Source organism: Hipposideros armiger, unplaced genomic scaffold, assembly GCF_001890085.2.
Source record: "Hipposideros armiger isolate ML-2016 unplaced genomic scaffold, ASM189008v1 scaffold_871, whole genome shotgun sequence".
NCBI lineage: Eukaryota > Metazoa > Chordata > Mammalia > Chiroptera > Hipposideridae > Hipposideros > Hipposideros armiger.
The window spans coordinates 373636-393629 of record NW_017732221.1 but is presented as its reverse complement, the minus strand read 5'-3'; the positions used below and the strand labels follow the sequence as shown (position 1 = coordinate 393629).

Here is a 19994-nt window from a genome sequence, read left to right as displayed (position 1 = left end):
AATGAATATAATCTCCTCCCACTCATCTCTCTCTCTCTCTCTCTCTCTCTCTCTCTCTCTCTCTCTCTCTCTCTCTCTGTTGGTCTCTCTCTTTTTATCTCTTTTAATAACTATTAATATCTCACCAAGTATTCCAAGGCAGAGTTTGGGAAACACTATTTTAGTTTCCAGGTGACAGCAACGGAGGGTGAAAGACTCAGAAGCATGTTTCTAGAAGAATGGATAGGTAAGTGAGGATGGTTTAAAGGGAAACCTTTGGAGAGCCATGAAAGACATTTGGAATTAGCGGGCCCTTATGTGTAAGAGGAAAAGGACTCTGTGAGCTGCTCCAGGAAGCCAGGCCTGGAAGTTTCACCAAAGCATATATCGGTTCCATATAAAGAAAGAGAAGGAGCATAGCATGAGCTCCCTCACAATATGGGGAGGATGGAGTCATTAAACATATTCCAGGAGCCACTCATCTGTTAGGGTAGTTGGAGACTAGCAGTCCTCAAACTAACAGTCGGCCTCTGGGATGAGATGATGTTTCTAGATGTTCAGGAGAAAAAAACTGTGTTTCATGGTCAAATTACTGAAGGAAACATGACCCCTCTGTGATATCCATCACAATATATTGGGTCATTGGAAAAGTCATGATGTATTTTTCTATGTTTTTCGTTGCAAAAATGCATCATGACTTTTCTGATGACCCAATACAATAGGGTTTAAAGGTTTTGAGAAGTTCTGCAGTAAATAAACCTGTAGAACTTGATTAATGCAATGTTTTCCTAACTCCCTTGACAATGGAACACTTTCCCCCACAGGGTTACCATTTTTGGAAATAGCAGAGGGTGAAGGGACAAAAAAAGTTAGATTAGATTAGATGTACTCTAAGGTGTCTGAGGACAACTTTGAATCTCGGAAAATTATACTTAATAACCACAGAGGGTGCCAAAAAAATGTATACACATTTTAAGAAAGGAAAACAAAACCTGTGTTAAAATTGTAACAATATATACCGATAACAAAAGATGAATACAAGTCACGTCTGACTTCTGCAATTACAAGAGGTGCTCAAAGTGGTTCCCATCAGCGTCCAGACACTTCTGATTATGGTGAACTACTGCTTGAGCAACGTTGACCAAAGTGTCCTCTTGTCTACATTTTTTGGCACCCTCGGTATTAGTAGCTGATCATCTATTATGAATACAAAATTTATTTTTCAGAACACTGACAAAAAGGAAGTTGGTTCTTAATGTGTATTTTGTTCTTAAAAAGAAAATCAAATGCATTTCAATGAAGATTTACAAATAAAACCCAAGTTTCCTGTGAAAACTTTGTATCTGACTTGCTCAACTCACCCACAGCTGGGTTTGTCTGACTGCCATGTTTCCATGCCATCTCATAGTTTAAGGCAGCATCGGTATACGCTTGCTCTTTTTCCATAATGTATCCCATATATTCATAAGCTTTGCAGCAAGACTGAAATGGAAGATGTATCAATAGATCAAATTGATACCACTAAGATTTTATGATGTGCTTACGACTATAGAGGTCAACCATATTAACTCATTAGAATGGCACATAAGAAAACAGTTTTCAACTTTGGCTATAGAATCAAATCATCTAAGGGACTTAATAAAAGATTATGAAGCCAATCCCCCACACCAAACCTACAGAATCAGGATTTTTGGGTGAGGCAAGGACATTTGTTTTACACATATACATGTATATTTTTCATTACAAATAATTTGAACACATACAAATACAGAAATGACAGTATAACAAACCCTATGAACCCATATCTTCAACAATTAACTCATAATACTGTTTCACCTCTATTCCACACATTTAAATGTGCTTCTGTATTATCAGATAAAAATACTCAGATATTGTATCACTTCATCTATAAATATTTTAGTATGCTTTTTTAAAAAGGACTTTCTTCAAACATAAGTAATCACAATTAGTCACACCTAATGTAACAACTCCTTGACACCATCAACTATCCAGTCACTATTCAAATTTCAGAGTCTCAGAAAAAAAAAAAAGGTGTTTTTCTTTTGTTTGTTTGTTTTTTTTAGTTTTAGGATGAGGATCCAAATAAGGCCCATACATTGTGACTCACTGAAACACCCTCTCAGCTTTCTTTTGATCTACAAGTTTCCTCTCCATCAGTTTTCTTGTAATTAAATGTAGCAGAAACAAGAAGGTTTGTCCTAGAGTTTCTCACAGCCCAGACTGAGTTGAGTGCATCCTTGTGGTGCTTATGTCATATATTACTATGTCGCTGATATTGCCAGGAAATTGTAATTAGACCTAGAGGTTTGCATTTGATTTTGGTTTTGAGGAAAGAGATGAATATTCTTAACAGAACAGTGTCCCACCAAGCAAAGCCTTAGGCAAAAGAAAAAAATGTACAAACCAGTATATATGTTTTTAGGTATTTTATAATGGCTATTTTTTTCTAGAGTGTTAAATTAATTTAAAACAATGAAAAATTGACATGTAGATATATTAAAACACATTATTCTAAGTTTGAATATTTTATTTATACCCAAAGTTATTATAGTTTTACTTTCTTGAACTTAATGCAAGAAAATATATCAATATTTTCATTAAAACCATTACTCATTAAAAAATACATACAAACACAGATATTGGGGTTCACATTTTCCCTTTTGCTTCAGGCTTCAGTATAGCTCAGCACAAAACTGTCAGGTCCTATCTATTTAACATTTTGATATTTTGATTTAAAAATAAATATTACATTAAATTATTATTTATCTTGATTACTACAATTAACTGAATGTTTATGTTCCCCATCCCCCAATTCATATGTTGAAATACTAACCTCCAAAGTGACGGTATTAGGTGAGGTCTTTGGGAGGAAATTAGGTCACGAGGGTGTAGTTCTTATGAGTGAGACTAGTGCCCTTATAAAGGGGACTTCAGAGGGTTCCTGTGCCCTCTCTTTCCACCCTGTGAGGATACAATGAAAAGCTGGCTTCTACAACCCGGAAGAGGGCCCTCACCATAACCCAATCATGCTGGCACCCTGATCTCAGACTTCCAGCCTCCAGAACTGTGAAAAATAAATTTCTGTTGTTTATAAGCCACCCAGGTTATGGTCCTTTGTTATAGTAGCACCGCCTAGATTTTAAGTCCCCTTTAAATTTTAGACCCAAAGGGAGTGTTTCACCCCAGTTCAGCCCTGTCATAGATGGTGTGTTCTTCTATCAGGAGGCATGTAATATCTGATTCATTTTTTGTGATGTTATACCCATTCATTAATTCATCAGGGTTGAAAAATGATGATATGCTATCATACCTTCTTCATTTACAATATTAGCAGGAAAACATCTATAATGAAAAATGTCTTCTTTGTACTATTTGTTACCCAGTAAGATAGTTATTTCATACAGAAAAGGCGGGATAAATGCTTAATTCTTTACCTTCACTTGCTAGCTCTAGAAATAGTTCATTAGCATATTTCAGTGATAATCAATTAGGGTTTTTTTCCTTCTTTTTGTGGATCTGTGTAAACTCAAGGATTTAAACATATTTAGTGTATTTCAATTCATTGCCTCTCTTATTCTATTGATATTTACAGTGTCCCAACTTTGGCTAGTGGGGGTGTCTTCAAGTTGGCTCTGAGTCCTCGCCACGGCTCTAATCATCTTTGATAGTTTCCTGCCATCTGGTACGACAAGATGGTCTAGTGTCATCTTGTACATTTTCTGTCCCAGCTCTGGATGATCTCCATTTTTTAATTACATAATTCAAGGTTTCTAAGCGCTAGCTCCTGAATCGTATGCTCACAATCCCGACAAGCCTAATCAGCAGGGCTCACGCCTCCAAAGTAGCCGTCATGTTCATCATGCGGTGTATCGCTGTCACGTCCTGGCAAATGGAAACTCCATCTGGATCGAAACCCTGCCATCGTGCTTAATCGGACACGTGGATTGGAAGGGTCAGCTAATTGGCAGCTTTGATTTTTCAAAGCCTAATAATGAGTATTCTGTTTCTCAAGGCCAATTTAACTTAAAATTAGATCTATAAACTATATATTGATAAATGGCTTGATGCTTTAGGTTTTTCAAGTTCCTAAGAAAGTAACCTTATAGTATCAGATGGTCTCTGTAAAACATAAAGAATCCATTTTGAAATCTAATTTGCTCAAAGGGAATAAAACATCGATTTTCAATGATTAAGATCTGAAGTAACTGATATGAATCTATATATAAAGATCGATACCCCAAGTTTCTAAGTTGAGTACAATTATTTCTCAACAAATAGTAACAAATTCTTAACTTAAAAAATGTTTTAATAAGACATCCTTTTTGTGTGTGATTAAACGCCAAAATGCACTGTTAGTAAACAGCCTTAATTCTAAGGCCTTTCAATTTATACCTAAAGGTAAGAACTTTTTATTAAACGAATCAAATTAAATGCTGAAAAGACTTTTCCCCCACAAAATATATGATGCCAGTGGATTCTAATAATGTGGAAATGGTGTGCAGTTGCAGTAAATTCATCGAGTATTTCTTAATGGAGGGACAGACGTCCGCAATCAATGTTCTTCTGCAATTTTCATTAGTCCTGAGATGAGACTGGTAATCACAGGCAAACACTTGACATTTCAAGAACACTTTCTGTAAGTAGGGCATACCACAGCTGAAACTTGAAACTGCATAAATCTTTTTTTATTTTTAAGGATAAATGGCTTCTTTCTTATTATTAATATTTATTTCCTGATTGTGGTAAGAATAAACATTTAATTTTCAAAACACACAGAGGAATCCTTAGCAATGGAACAACACTCTTTAATAACCTATTATAGAAAGCTTATACAACAAAGGTTAACAATTATTTTTTACTCCTCAATCACCTACCCTATTATGACGCAGGCATCGCTTTAATAGTTCTTCTGCCATGTCGTATTTTGCTGATTGAATATAAATATCAGCAAGTAGCAGCCAGCTCCTTTCGAAGTCCTCAGCATCAATAGGATTCCAGTTCATTTTTGAAATCCGCTTCAGCTGGTTTCTGGCTCTTGGAGTCTGTTTCAAGATCATATAAGCTGTTGCCATTCCCAAAAGTGCTGGAATATGATCCTTCTGTAAGAAAACAAAACTTTAGACAACCCAGATACACAAAGATAAATGAATGTCCTATGTTTAAAAGGAAAACACATGGAAAATAGCAAGTGCTACATAATGTAAGGACTGGCCTGTGGATTCTATTTCTGGCTCCACACAGGTAACTGTGATATGCTCGTTATTTAGCACATCAAGTAAACTCAAGCTGCCATGAAGAAGCCTGGTGAGGTACTGTGTGGACCAGATAATGCAATAAATATGCAGATGCCATAACCACACAATTCCAGACAATTACGGTGACTCAGTCTTAGCTGAGATTGACTGGCTGTTCTGATTTCGTACAGAAACAGAACAAAATAAACAAAATTCTATTTCAGTGTAATCCTAATTGAACACGTGAGTTTCAAATTTAGCATTCTGGCTCCTTCGTTCCTTCATCCGTAAAACAGGAATAACAAACAGCACGATTTACCTGCAATGACGTTCCTTATCTATATGGACTCTATTGCCCTTTTTCCCTCCTTTTTCATGTTCACTTTATTCAAAAGCCTCTTCTCCCAATAAAGTTTGATCAATGAAATGTTATGAATAAGGTATGCAATTAATTAATCACTTGCAAATTATATGAAATAAACTCATGTCTTAAAATATGCTTTTAGATTTGGAGTCTGCAGCTTCTTGATAGTGTCTATAAAACACGATGTTCTTTAACACAGAGTTCAGAGTCAGAAAATGCCACTCTCCGAAACCAACAAGCTAATAAGACTCAATATAAAATGGAGGCCATTAGTGATCTCTCCAGAAAACCAACTTACCTAAGCAATAATGTGTACATCCCTGATAAGCTAGAGTACCTCTTAAATTTCAGCAGAGGGCTTGTGATGCTTTTATAAAGAGGAAGGCTTCGGTTTAAAATACAGTACAAATAAAAGATGAGAAACTGATTTAGAATTATAATATCATGATTATAATAAAGATGCGCTGTAAGAGAGTGAGTTTGAGTAACTAATAAAACAAAAGGAGAGTAGAGTAGTAAAATGTTCAATGTCCAACACTGATCATGGTTGGAGGTCAGCAATACCCTGGATTAGAAAAGGGCGATTCATTAGAGCTTGATGAAAACAGCTTTTAGAAATATAAAATTTTCCTGGCTTTCATTTTATATCTCTCAATCAACTTCCAATATGTCATTTTTTCTCATTAAGGAATGGCAAAAAAGGTTATATTTGAGTGCCAGATCAAATCAACTGGTAGTATATTCTGAAGACATGTCATGTGTGGGATATTATCATTTACTGAGTCCCCACCTCCAGTGGGCTAGGGAGGAATGAAAATAGAGGCTGGCGAAGAATTTGTCAGCCAGATCCTAAGACAGCCCAAGAAGACAACAGTCCTGCAAAAATGTCCAGACATGCTCACATACTAAAAATATCTCATACTACACATTTAAAAATAAGCTCTCCCTTTGATAGATGATTGGATAAAGAAGTTGTGGTACACATACACAATGGAATACTGCTCAACCATAAGAAAAGATGAAATAGTGCCATTTGCAACAACATGGATGGAACTTGAAGTTATTATGCTAAGCGAAATAAGTCAGACAGAAAAAGTGGAGAACCATATGATTTCACTGATATGTGGGATATAAAACTGAAAACAACGAAGGAAAAAGACAAATAAAGACACAAAAACTCATAGACACAACAGTTTAGTGGTTACCAGAGGGTAAAAGGGGATAGGGGTGGTAGAAGAGGGTAAAAGGGATAAAATATATGGTGATGGAAGAACTGACTCTGAGTGGTGAACACACAATGTGATATATAGATGATGTATTACAGAATTGTACACCTGAAACCTATGTAACTTTACTAACAATTGTCACCTCAATAGGTTTAAATTAAAAAAAATAAGCTCTCTGATTTTAAAACCGCACACCTCGAGTATGATTAGAATGAATCAATTCCTCACAGATTGATCATTCCTGAGTGAACTAAAGAATAGTTTTTAAAACTACAAATCTGAGCTCTAACCCCTCCATTAGATGTACGATGTCTTTTCTGGTGCAGACATCCTAAAGTGTTCATCCAGCTTCTCATGTTCAACCACTCTAAGCTTCAACAACTTTAGATCACAAAGGACAATATAGCTGTATTATAAACAATATACTTTTATGATTCAAGGTGATGGATAAAAGCAGGTGAAAACACTTTGTTTGGATTTAATGTATTCTCCACCGTTTCCTCCCATGACTTCCTGTCGCATCCCTCTTTTTCAACCAATTGGAATGCCGCAGAGTGCTAGAACTATGCCCTCTGCTTCCCCGCCTCTGTGCTTTTGTTCCTATTTTCCATTCACCTAGAATGCACTCTCTCCATCTCTTCCTGTGAAAATAAAATTTACCCTGGATTTTTTTAAATCATACCTTCTCCACAAACAGGTCTCCCAACTCTCTTTAATACTGTTTCCTATAGCACTTGTATTTGCAACTCGAGGATAGAATGTCACAGCTTTTATTTTGTACCACAGTCAGTATGCTTGTCTCATCTTCCCTAGGCTATGAGAAATTTGAAGAAAGGGCCTACACTTGGTTTATCTTTGTGATTCCCACTGTGCTTCGCACCCACTGGCTACTTAATGAATATTCATTATATTTAATAAATGCAGCCTATGAGTTAAAAAAAAATGCAAGATAAAATTTCTTGTTTAAGGAACTTCAGTTCACACATCAGTCTTTGGATAGCATAGTCATTAAACAGATTTGAGGATAGCATGTCACTGATCACATATGTAAGAATGATAAAAAATAATGCAGTCACACCAACACAAAAATTGACCTAGTCTCTTTCTAGGAAATAGCTGTGATGTCACTCACTGCTTTGGGCATTTTCTCTCAAACCTCAACGCTCTCATTACATGATAGAATCCTACTTCACAACATTCAGTAGCTACACCTTCCTTGAAATGGTGCTTCACCCTGTTCTCACAGATTTTCTTGTCCTTATATAATAGCCCTATGTCTGGTCTCCGTTCAATCAGCCACTGTCACCCATCTGCTGCCACAAGGCCAATTCAACTGAGCTGAGCACAACCCCTGAGAACATGACTTCAATGTCAGTAGAAGGCCCGGCTCCAGGATGTTTCTGCTGCAGATGCTCCCTTGCTGTTTCATTCTAAGAGTGACTCACAGTGGTAACAAAGCACCACACAGGCCACTTGTACCTAAATGGCAGTGGGAGTTGTAGGTTTCCCCAAATCCCTCCAGGCAGGGGGAAGGGGACATGGTAGGGGGGTTTGTGTAGTTTATTGCTACCACTATGACCTCTGAACCACAAGAAAACACAGCATAAGTCTGTAAATCCTCTGACAGACACAAAATAATGAGGTTTTGGTGGCCTACAACATTTCTGAGTGCAAGAACAGGAAATCCAACGACTACGCTTAGAACTAGCTATTACCAACTGCTGATGGGGTGGGTTCCTTAATATCAAGTAATTCAAGAAATACAGCACTGTATGAGGGAAGGAAAAGGAGAAACACCAGGGAGTGAGAAGGGAGGTGGAACTGAGTGGGGTGAAGAGAAAGCCTTTCATCTAATAATAATGATAATGATAATAAATAACAACAAGAACAATAACAACTACATTGCACGGGGTTACTGCAGTACTGCTAAGCTTTTCCAGTTATGTGTGTAACTGAATTATAGGTTGTCAGTACTGATCTCACTTACTCTTAGTGTTGGAACAATGTCAAATTCACGTAAGTGAAAAGGTGAGCTATTAAGGCAGCGGGTGTTTACTTTCCCTCAGTAAGTTAATCTAGGCGACATCTACAACATCTAGAACTCCAGGCGATAAAGCCGTTCCCTTGAGAATCAATTTATGCCCTTTTGAAGTATTTCCTTTCTCTAGAATTCACCATTCTAATAGTGACAAATATGTCAACAACGCATCAAAACAGTAACAGTGTCTCTCTGGAAACAAAAGTAAAATCATGGCAAACTATGTATCTAATTTTTAATAACAGTAAGTAATTATGTTCAGAAAACATACAAGTAATCAAAATACATATTTCTATACTACCACTGGAAAAATAACACACGAAGTTGAGAAAGAAAATCTACTAACCTCAGATGTTGCTATTTCGGTGAAGGTATTCAATGCTTGTTCAACATTAGATTTCTGTTTGGTAGCCATTAGGCAATAGTTTTCCATTATGCGAAGCTGTACGTGACCCTGAACAGTCTGAGGTTTTAGTTCTTTAAGGAGTTTTTCTGCCGTTCTCACTGCTAATTGCACAGACTCTTGCTTCTCAGTTGAATTACTGTATACAATTAAAAATAAATCTTATTTCTACTACTCATGAAGTATAAAATTCACTGAGATTAGAATGAGTCACCAATTTAAAAGTAATCCTTTTGAAGAATGTCACTCAATCTCTTTTAATACAAAGTAAGGCAGAGTTATAATGAATTTTTTAAAAACAAAATTAATATAGCTTCAATAAAACACCATTAAACATTTCTTCACTGGAGACTGAAGATAAAATCTGGACATTATCCACATGTGGTAAGTGTGTTCATTTCCACTAATATAAACCTAGATTTCAGAATAAGTACAATCATACAATTATCAAGTGGTGTACCTATTCAGAAAATGAAAGAAAAGAAATGAGGGAGCGGAAAGTAACTAACTTTGTTGAAGTACTTACTATGTGCCAAGCACTGGATTACTTCAGTCAATCTATCTTGTTTTAAAGAACAATCATTCTAGCTATGATTTTTTTTTATCTGACCTTTCACTAGTGCTATCCTAGAATTTAGTTCTGTTCTATAAGGTATCCTTGCTTATTAACAAGTGGTTGTTTTTTTTTTTCCTAAAAAAGGGTAATTTGTCAAATACTACTCACCCCAGGACTCCATCCAGATTTTCAAATACTTCACCTCCAATTGTTTCATTATCTGGATTCAAACAGATTTCTATCATATTATAAAGGGCATTTTGGCCCCAGTCACTATCTTTCCGAGCTTTATTAAAATGTCGAAGGGCATCATTTGGTTCTCCAGTATACCTTGTTACGTGTTTAAAACAAAACAAACACATATTTCAATCACTGACTACAAATTTTAAATTGTTTCTAATCTATTTGGTAAATAAAACTATTAACATATTTTAAAACGTAGATTTTTTTTAAACAAAGAAAAGCTTATTCTATTTTATCCACAGTGAAAAACAAAACAAAACTATTATTTGGATTTATTTGCCAATAGATTTACCAAAGATATAGTCCTTTACAGTATTGATATCCTGGCTCCAATTTTGCTCTGGAATTACGTTTCTCAGCCATTAAGAAAAATCTTGGAACATCCTCAAGTTTTCCACATCTTCTTAGGAAATCAATTAAACGAGATAACGTCATATAATTATCTAGAAACAAAGAATATTTCATAGACAACATTTTATATCTTTTTTTTTTTTTTTTTTTTTTTTTAGCTGAGCCATCCTGCCAGCTGTTGGCAGCTCAGCAGCTCAGCTCTGGCCAGGAATCGAACTGCTGTTGCTCAGAGCTCAAACTCTTGAGTGAGCTCTTAACCAACTGAGCCACTACGCTGGCCCATTTTAGATCTTTTGATGATTATAATCCTATTTCATTAAAGTATAGTTTACTTAAAATAAAACACAATTTACATATAAACAAAGGAATGCCTTATGAATCATAACTCCCTAACGCAACTGTGGGCAATTGGATAATCTATCAGATGATAACGTGGGTTGGTCTGATCATAGTGAGATAAGGTTCTATATAGGCAAATATATACAAATGTACATTTGTTATAACTTACTTTTCAATCACTCCTTGGACCAAAATCTTCTAGAAACAGCCTGCGTAACCTAAACTCCTACTACACAGTTCAAGGGGACTGATTTGATGGCACAGGGCAAGTCTATCTCTGAGGCCTACTTTTCCACTTATTGCAACAAATAAAGGGGTGAGAACAGTACATTTTGACGATAATGTTTGGGGTGGGCAATTAGAAATTTTTCTCCAGCCTTTCCTTAATAGGAAACAGATAAAACTTTTTCCTTTCCAATCTCTGCCCTAACTAGGGGTATCTCATTTGTAAGTAGAAAGTGTTATTCTCTAAATTCAAACTTCTTTTTCCTTTTTATTAAAAGCATTAGCAAATACAACATGTAGAGTACACCTGTTTTTTTGAGTTACCCCACTTGACATATGGCCACCTCTGTGTCCATGCTGCCCTAACCAGGGGGCTCCAATGGCATCATCCTGAGGTGAATGGGGTTCAGAAGAATTAAATGACAACTCCAGGACTTCCTCTGAGATTACAAACACACATTACTGTTTCCACTTTCCCTTTCTTTTTCCTTTCCCTCATCTCCCACCCCCTCTACCTCCCTTCCTTCCTTTTCTCCTCCCAATCTTCTTTCCATCCAATATTTATTGAGCACCTGCTTGGTCAGATACTGTTCTAAGTCCTGGAAACATAGCAGTGAAGACAAAGTACCTAACCATTTGATGCTCATGTTCTATTATTTGCAATGTTTGTTTTGTTTTGTTTTACAAGGACTGTGAGGTGCTCCCCGCTTGGACTGTTGCTTTATCTATTATTCCTTTCTCCTTCACTATCAGAATCCTGATTTTGTTCTGTGGCACCGTGTTCAACTCAAAGACAACATTTCCCGCTCTCTTTTACAGCCATGGGCGTGCTTCTAGAAAGGGTTTTTTAAAGGAAAAAAAAAGATGACTCACTGGGGAGCCATGCCCCTTAGCCCACCTCCACCCCCACTCGCCCTGGGGAGGCCCTAGAACCTTAATGCCTAGAGCTCAGTGGTTGTCCTGGACCATGAGGTGATACTTAGAAAGGAAGTAAGGCTCATGATGGTAGAAGAAAAAGACAGAGGAACTCAGGTTTCCTGATGATACTAAGGAACCTCTGTGTCATTCCCTGCATAATCTACTTTTAAGTTTTTTTCACATAAGAGAAAAATAAAAGCTACAATTATTTGGGCCATTAGAATTTGTTTTTTTTGGGGGGGGGCGGTGTCTCTGCTACTTTCAGCTGAAAGCATTTCTAAACTATTTGGAGGCAAGGAATAGAAACCGAGATGAGTTATGAGAATGCTGCAATAACCTATGTTAGAGGATGACGGCTGAGATCAGGGTGGTAGCAGCGAGGGTGGTAAAAAGTGAGGATTCTAGAAGGATTTTAAAGGCAGAGCTCACAGGTTTGCTGACAGCATGGAAGTGGTTATGAGAGGAAGACGAGACGAAAGAGACTGTAAGGTTTGGGGCCTGAGTACATGGGTAAATGGCGATGCCATGTACTGAGATGAGAAACGGAGAAGGAGCAGGTTTGGAGGGAAGGAGACATCAAGTACTGTTGGGACACGTTAAGCTGGAGATCTTCCTAAAAAGCTGAGTGGGAATAACAGGCAGTGGTGTGTATGAGTCAGGACTGGAGATTCACAGCACATATACACAGGACATAAAGCCATGGGCCTGGATGAAATCACCTGTGGGAGTGAAGGTATAAAAATAATGATAAAAGGTTCGAGAGTTGAGGTCTAAAACAGTCTGATGTTTAAAGGTCACAAAGAAAAGAAAGATGATAAAAAAAAAAAAAGAGGGTGAACTAGAGTGGACAGCTGGAAGAGAGAAAATCAGGTAAGCTTAGCATCCCAGGAGACAAGTGAAGAAAGTCTTTCATGATGAAGAGGGGAAAAATTGTGCTAAATACAATTACAGGCCAAGTAAGCAGAGAACTCAGGATTAAGCACTGGATCGGGCAACATGGAGGTCACTGGCTACCCTACAGAAGAGCTTCACTGGAGCAAAGGAATACAGGAGACAGACACAGCACATATAGAAATTCTTTGAGAGGAAATTTGCTGTAAAGGAAAATGGAGGAATGGAGAAGTAAGTAGAAAGGAAGAGTAACTGGAGAGTTAAGAGCTGGTTTTTATTTATTGATGTATTTAAAGTGGGGAGACATCACAGCATGTTTGTGTACTGAGTGGGGAAAACAAAATGATGCAGGAGAGAGAAAGAACTGCATGCAAAGCCTTTTCGGAGGTGAGGGGTGGCATCCAGTGTCCACACGGGGAAGCTAGCTGTGGATGGGATCACAGACCTGGGGAAGACAGTGACGAGGGGATGGAGATGTTCCCTTCCAGATGCTCATGTTTTCTCGGGGAAGTAGGAGGCAAGGTTTTTAGCTGAGGAGAAGGAAAGGGGAAAGGGTGTTGGAGGTTGAGGAGAGAAGAGAGAGTGTGAAAAGCAGCTGGAGTGAGTGTTCATGGGAGAAATACAGTAGATGCTAGGCAGCGTCTGAGGGCCCCTTTGGGGGGTCTGTGATCAAAGTTTAAAGTGAGACGAGTCAACAGTGTAACTTTTCTTATAGCCATTTCAGCTGCTCAACAGCAGGTGTAGAATAAACACAGTTAGAATCAACCAGGGCTGGGGGTTTTTCCGAGAAGCCCAACTACCAAAAAGAGGAGAAAGGGAGTCGATTGCATGAGAAAAATATAATCAGTGAATATTTACCTGGCTTGCGTTCTAAAAGCTGCTGTAAATGAAACACGGCTTGTTCATAGTCCTGTTTCCTGAACATGAGATCTGCCATCATCTATAAAGGCAAAAAGTTGGTTCTAGAAATACTGGCATATACTTTACAAAGCATATTCCTTCTATCAAGATTTGGCACTATGAAAACACATATGAAAACACACGAGGGCAAAGTTTTATAAAAAGGAGCCACTTAAAATTCCAGCACACCTTAAACAGATTAGCACTGAGATTGGTATAACAGAAGATAATGAAGGATGTGAAACAGATTGCTGTGTTCGTGAAGCTGTATTTTTAGCAGAAAATATGTTTCAAGGGGTTATTTTTAAAAACAGAAATCAGAAGGAAATTGCACATTCTATGTGCTGTTGTAGAAAGATACCTCATTGGGCTTGGCTAAAGTAACAAAGAAATTTAAAAAAAAACCCAGAAAACACTATTAGATCCTAAATATTTCAAAGGAATTCAAAATAAGCAAGATCTAATGAGAGTTTCTCATTATATGTTTTAAAAGAGAGACTTCTTATATTTCTTTGTAGTATAAAAACTTTGAATGAGCCTCACAAACTGTCATCTATGTAGCTGTTTGAAAAGCTAACAAATACCTCAACCCCAGTAAAAATGAGAAAGAAAAACAGAACTCTATTTAAAACACACCACCTTAGAAGGATAAATGAAGCTTTTTTCTGTAACTCCGAAAGTCCCACTGAAACTTATAAATTAGTCTAGCATGTCTGAGTAAGTACTTAAAGTTAGTCTTTAGCAAATTATAGCTTTACCAGATAACTCCTCCTGACCAAGCAGCCTCTTAGGCATACAGAAAAATTAGGCCCAATTCAGCAAGTCAGGCCTTATTTATAAGAATAGGTGTACCATTCTTATAAAATTAAAAAAAAAAAATGATTCTGGGCGTTTATTTGTAAAATGTATTAACAATGTTCAAAATGTTATTTCTTCCGAAAGCCAACATGAGCCAGGCCTCTCATCTAGTATTAGTTTTCTCAGGTGGAATCTGAAACTTCCCCGTGGAAGATAAAACACAACCGCCTTTACAGCGCTGAAGTCTCTCGCACTAACCATGGTGGCAGCTTCATTGTCCTGGTCACTCTGGAGAAGCAGAGCACAGTGGCGCAGGCAGGCGTCGGGGTCATCTTGGGCCAGGTATAATCGTGCCAGCTCCAACATTATCTATGGGAGGAAGGGCAGGAATATGGAGAAACTGTTTGGGATGAAAAGTGAATGAGGAAAATGTATGGACACAGATTAAACTTTAGTTGACCAAGTCATCACAATAAAAATGCCAAGCATGATAGATAGGAAAGCTATAAGCACGCTTATCTCTACTTTCTCTTATACTGGGAAAAGTAAAAAAGGAAAAACAGGTGGCAATTCACTGGAAAAGTACAGACACAAAGCACTGTAAAAAGAACACTGGTTTTAAATAGGGAGATTGGATTCTAGTCCAAACTTCTCCATGATGAGGCTAAGTCCCTCTTGCCTCTCCAAACCCGCTTTCTCATTTGTAAAATAAAAAGCTTGAAGTAGATAATTCCTAAGTATGCTTCAGATTTAAAACTAGGATTTTAAATCTTTAGCCATCACTGAACAAGGTACCTGTTTGGTTAGGCCTTAATAAAGGTTATTTTTGCCTTACATCTGAAAGAACTGTATTAATTTAAATATGTGCAATCTTAAAATTTAAATTCTAGCATATGGCCGTCTTTTGTTCCAGATCACTTACTTAAGAATTTAGCTATTTATTAGAATATTTTTTAAGAAAAATTTTAATCATCTAGTAAGATCTGAGAAAGTAATAACATTTTAGCTCATATAACCAGTCATGTATACATGTTTTCTACACCAGTATTATCTTTACATATTTTCTCACGCTGTACCATTTGAGGTAGAGATTCAATCTAGTCATTTTTGCATATCCAGCACCAAACAGCAACTGAAATACAGAGGTGTACAATAGCTGTTTAGTAAACTGAATTGAATCATTTAAATCTGGATATTTTTTGAGATTGAGAAATTGTTTTAAAGTGATTCTTAAAACACAGATGAATATTAAAAAAAACAAAAACAAAAACAAAAAAAAGAGCTTGAAGATGTATCTTATGTCACTTGTTTCAGATTTTTTAGATTCTAACATTGATTTAAGGCAACATGTAAGTATTTTGAAAATTTCTAGAAACAATATTAAATTTTAACTTGTATTTTTGTTATATTTCTTTTCAAATTTTTATTAATAGGCTGGTAAGACTTTTACATTTGGGGAAATTAGATGACATCTGGAATAAAAGGTGCTTAAAATTTTATGAAGGTACTGACCTTATTATCTGTTTCACAATGAACAAGAGCTTCTCTATAAAACTTAATTGCTTTTTCATAGTCACGCTGAGCAACAGAGTGTTTTGCAATCTCTGCACAAATTTCAGCTGCTAAATGTTTCTGTGCAGGAACCGCATCTGGCTGTTCCATCTGAACACGCTTTAGTACCCGTGCTTGTAATTCCCGAGCCTAGCAAAAAATAAGGATAAAAAGGAATTAACAAAAGAAACAGAAAATAAATTACACAATCTTCAGTAAGTGACACACAACAGAATTTTACAGAAGACTTATTTAAGCATCTTTGGCCCTCAGTTTAGCAAGGCCTGATCCAAAGAACATGTCTGAGCTGAGGTCTTAAACATGCACTTGTCTGCAAACGAGCCAGCATGCACACATCTTTCCAAATGAAGTACTACACATTACTGAGTCTTTTCCCATTGCTACCAGGATATGTTCAGAAGCTCACTGAAGAGGAAATGTAACCATGAAACAAACATTTGGAAAAGTTGTCCAGATTCTGTAATTAAATACATGAAAATTTAAAATGTTTATTAAATGAATAAAGTAGTATCTAACAATTATTAAATCAAATATTGGCAGGTTTCAGGCAGTGAGTACATCCATGTATTGTTGATGGCATATTAATTAGTCCAATCTTTCTGGGGAGCACCCTAGCGAAACACACTAACTTGATTAAACTAACCAGGTAATTGACCTTAGTTGTCTTAGTTGTTCTACTCTTGGGTAGGCATTAAGGACATTACTGAGGGGGGAAAAAAAAAAAAAAAGCAAACACGATTTGTTAGAAAAAAAGAAAGAAAAAAAACAATCTCTTTTATTTGTTGTAAAAACAAAGAAACAACAACGAAACAAAAACAAAAAATCTGGACACAACCCAAATGTCTAACAATGGGAAATGGCTAATCAATTGGTGGTGTGTATATATGGTTCTACACTATTCATAGACACCCCGAAAGAAGGTAGGAGCCTTCCTTAGGGTAAGAATGTAGAGTAGGTTGGTAATTGGGAAGAACATCAGCCTTTCCACCCACACATCTGGTTTCTAAAACATTGAGACCTTCCTTTAATAAGTGACAGAGAATTCCTATGCTTTAGGCCTTCAGAGTAAACTTTAACTTTGCGCCAATCATTCACTAATGCATTCATGCATTCATTTAACAAACAGTAAATGCCCTCCATCTGCCTGCCACACATTATGCTACACATAGGGAGCCCTACTGGTGACTCCCTGTCAAAATGTTGGTTGACAACCGATATTTGATGAAGATGGTCTAAAGCTGAGTATTTTTGGAACCACAGGTCATAGTATTAATTTAGGGCATCATAATAAACATTCTTTTGAAAATGAAAGAGAAAGGATCAGAAAATATTAATGTATACAGCACATAGTGAAGGTTAATGCTCTTTCACGCAATTTTTATTTTGGTTATGTTACTGTGTTTACAAAGTACAGAGGTATACGTGCAATTGTATATTTGATGTTTTATTTAGGCATATATGGGTGTGCATGGTTTTGCACACACAAAAACACAAAGTCAAAAAACTCTGAAATAATTGGTCTAAATAGGGTAATCGTACCTCTCTATCTAGCAGGACCCTTTTATATCAGTCGTGCCAGCTTAATTAAATTCTGCTTTCTTTCCCTTTGAAAAGTATTCTGGCTTAAATGATAAATTATATGGTCACCCCAGGTCTAAAAGATATGCTATTCATTCTCTAGATAGTCTTGAGTTTTATCTCTACATCAATTAAACCCCTATGAAGTCAAATACATGGACCTTATTAGCTTAACTTCCTAGAGAAACACGTTTATAACTTTTGAGGCTTTGCAACTTTCTTAAAGGTAAATGAACAGAGGCAATTTTTTGAGCAAAGTATTTTGCATTTTGAATTAAAGACATTTCATAAAATAATGCTTAATTTCTTTAACTACATACAATGATCATTAAAACCATTTTCATTAGAATAAAATGTTCTCAAAGAGTGGATACCATTCCCTATGTTTTTCCTTGGTTTCCAGAAAGATCAGACCTAAATTTAATTATCTGTTAAAATAACTATTTTAACCTTGATTGTCACTGCATTTACTTGTCCCTACCCATTCCTATTTTGTAATATATATTCTTGCAAATTCCCTAAAGCCCATGGGTAGAATGAAGTGTACATATACACAAATTAACAGACTTCTTAATTTCCCTTTCTATTTGAATAGCCTTATTATATACACATACATATCTTAATGAAGACCACATCAAAATAAAATATACCAATAAAATCAGAATATCACATTACTTTTTATATGATGAAGATGGAGCTATATAGACATACTAGAAAAATCCACACAAATGATTATTAAATGAAAGAAGCAAAAACAAATATAATATGTACATATTAATTAGAACTTTATAAAGTTATAAAATTGTTAAGTGTTTTATGGCATATAGGTTCTTTAATTCTGATTTATTTAGATATTTTTCACAGAAAATATAGTTAATATACTAAAAAGTGATTTTCCCTATAATTCTTCTTTCAATTAAAGAATTACAATAATCTATGATTTCCTTTTAGTCATTCAACAAAAATTCAAGCACCTATCATGGTAGACAGATTTTAAGATGGCTTCCATGATCCTCACCTTTTAGTGTTCACTCCCTTGTATAATCACCTCTCCTTGGGTGAGGCGGAACCTGTAACTTGCTTGTAACCAACAGAATATGGCAAATATGACGGGATGTTACTCCCATGATTACATTATATAAGACTGTCTTGCTAGCTGACTTGCTCTAGAGACTTTCTCCTCTGATGGCTTTAAAGAACTAAGTGGTCATATTAGCTGGCTCACCAGGCAAAAAGCTGAGGAACCTCTAGGAGCTGAAGATAGTGTCCAATCTCTCATGAACATAGATGCACAAATCTTGAACACAATATTAGCTAATATCTTTAAATTCCAGTATTATTTTTTTAAAAATCACAAGAAAGTGACATATATTTTCAGGAATATAAGGGTGACTTAACATTTGAAATCAACCAATTTAATATACCACATTAACATAAAAAATAGGAGAAAAGTCATGTGATCATCTCAATAGATGCAGAGAGTACATAAGATAAAATTTAAGTAATTTATAAGAAAAATTGTTAGAAAACTAGAAATTGAAAAATCATTAAAAACATCAGCCACTTAGAGGATACCTCTAAGGGAAAGTGTGCAAAATGCATACACCAAAAGCTACAAAATATTAAAAGAAATTAAGAAAGTATAAATCAATGGAAGAAAAAAGAACAGAGTTCAAATCCTGCCTATGACACCAGTCATGTGACTTCATCCAAGTTTTTAAACCAAGCTTCCTCAGCTATACAACAGGACTAAAAATATCAACTTTCCTATTTGTTATAATAATTAGCAATAATATATTTAAACAGTACAAACCATAGGCATTCAATCATTATTTCTATTTTGACTTATTTTCTATGACTGATGGTTCAAAAAAGATTGTTTTCCTCTTACATGTGGCATATTTCCTTCTGTGCTCACCTCCCATCCCACAACCACACTCACAAATGCATTTACCCGTTGCAATGAGGTGACTGCATCATCAGGTCTTTCCATTTTACTATAAACTTTTGCTAGAAGAACTTGAGAACGTCCATCTTCCATGAGAGCTGACAGTTCATTTACTATAAAAGAATAGAAAACATTGGGGAAAAATATTCATTTAAAGTAAATGTTTACATTTTCTTGCAAGTTTTAAAACTGGTCTTTAGAAACAATTATTTTGAAAAATAGCTAACAAAGTTAAACAATTTTCAGTCAGCTAACTGAAAAATAGCCAAGTTAAAAAAAAAAAAAGATTCAAAGATAAAAACTAGCTGAAAGAAAAGTTAAAGAAGTGGATGACAACTGGAGGTTTTTCTTAGACATATATTAAGAGATAACAATTTAACAACTCAAGAATTTCAATTTTCATTTTTAAG

General features: G+C 36.0%; 1 protein-coding gene across 6 annotated transcripts in view; it reads right to left on the bottom strand.

The window, feature by feature from the left end:
• The window catches only part of TTC21B (tetratricopeptide repeat domain 21B), a 66128-nt gene that overhangs the window by 5565 nt on the left and 40569 nt on the right, over positions 1–19994 (bottom strand). For 4 of the 6 annotated variants that reach the window (XM_019629857.1, XM_019629858.1, XM_019629856.1 and 1 more), the window contains 9 exons: positions 19591–19697; positions 15999–16187; positions 14745–14855; positions 13647–13728; positions 10357–10507; positions 9990–10151; positions 9209–9404; positions 4875–5099; positions 1341–1461 (listed from right to left, as the gene is read on the bottom strand). In XM_019629857.1, the coding sequence (XP_019485402.1) occupies positions 1341–1461; positions 4875–5099; positions 9209–9404; positions 9990–10151; positions 10357–10507; positions 13647–13728; positions 14745–14855; positions 15999–16187; positions 19591–19697 (1344 nt within the window). Of the gene's footprint in view, positions 1–125; positions 211–1340; positions 1462–2833; positions 2962–4874; positions 5100–9208; positions 9405–9989; positions 10152–10356; positions 10508–13646; positions 13729–14744; positions 14856–15998; positions 16188–19590; positions 19698–19994 lie in introns of those variants that run through there. The other 2 variants (XR_002122477.1, XR_002122478.1) reach the window with 2 other exon arrangements.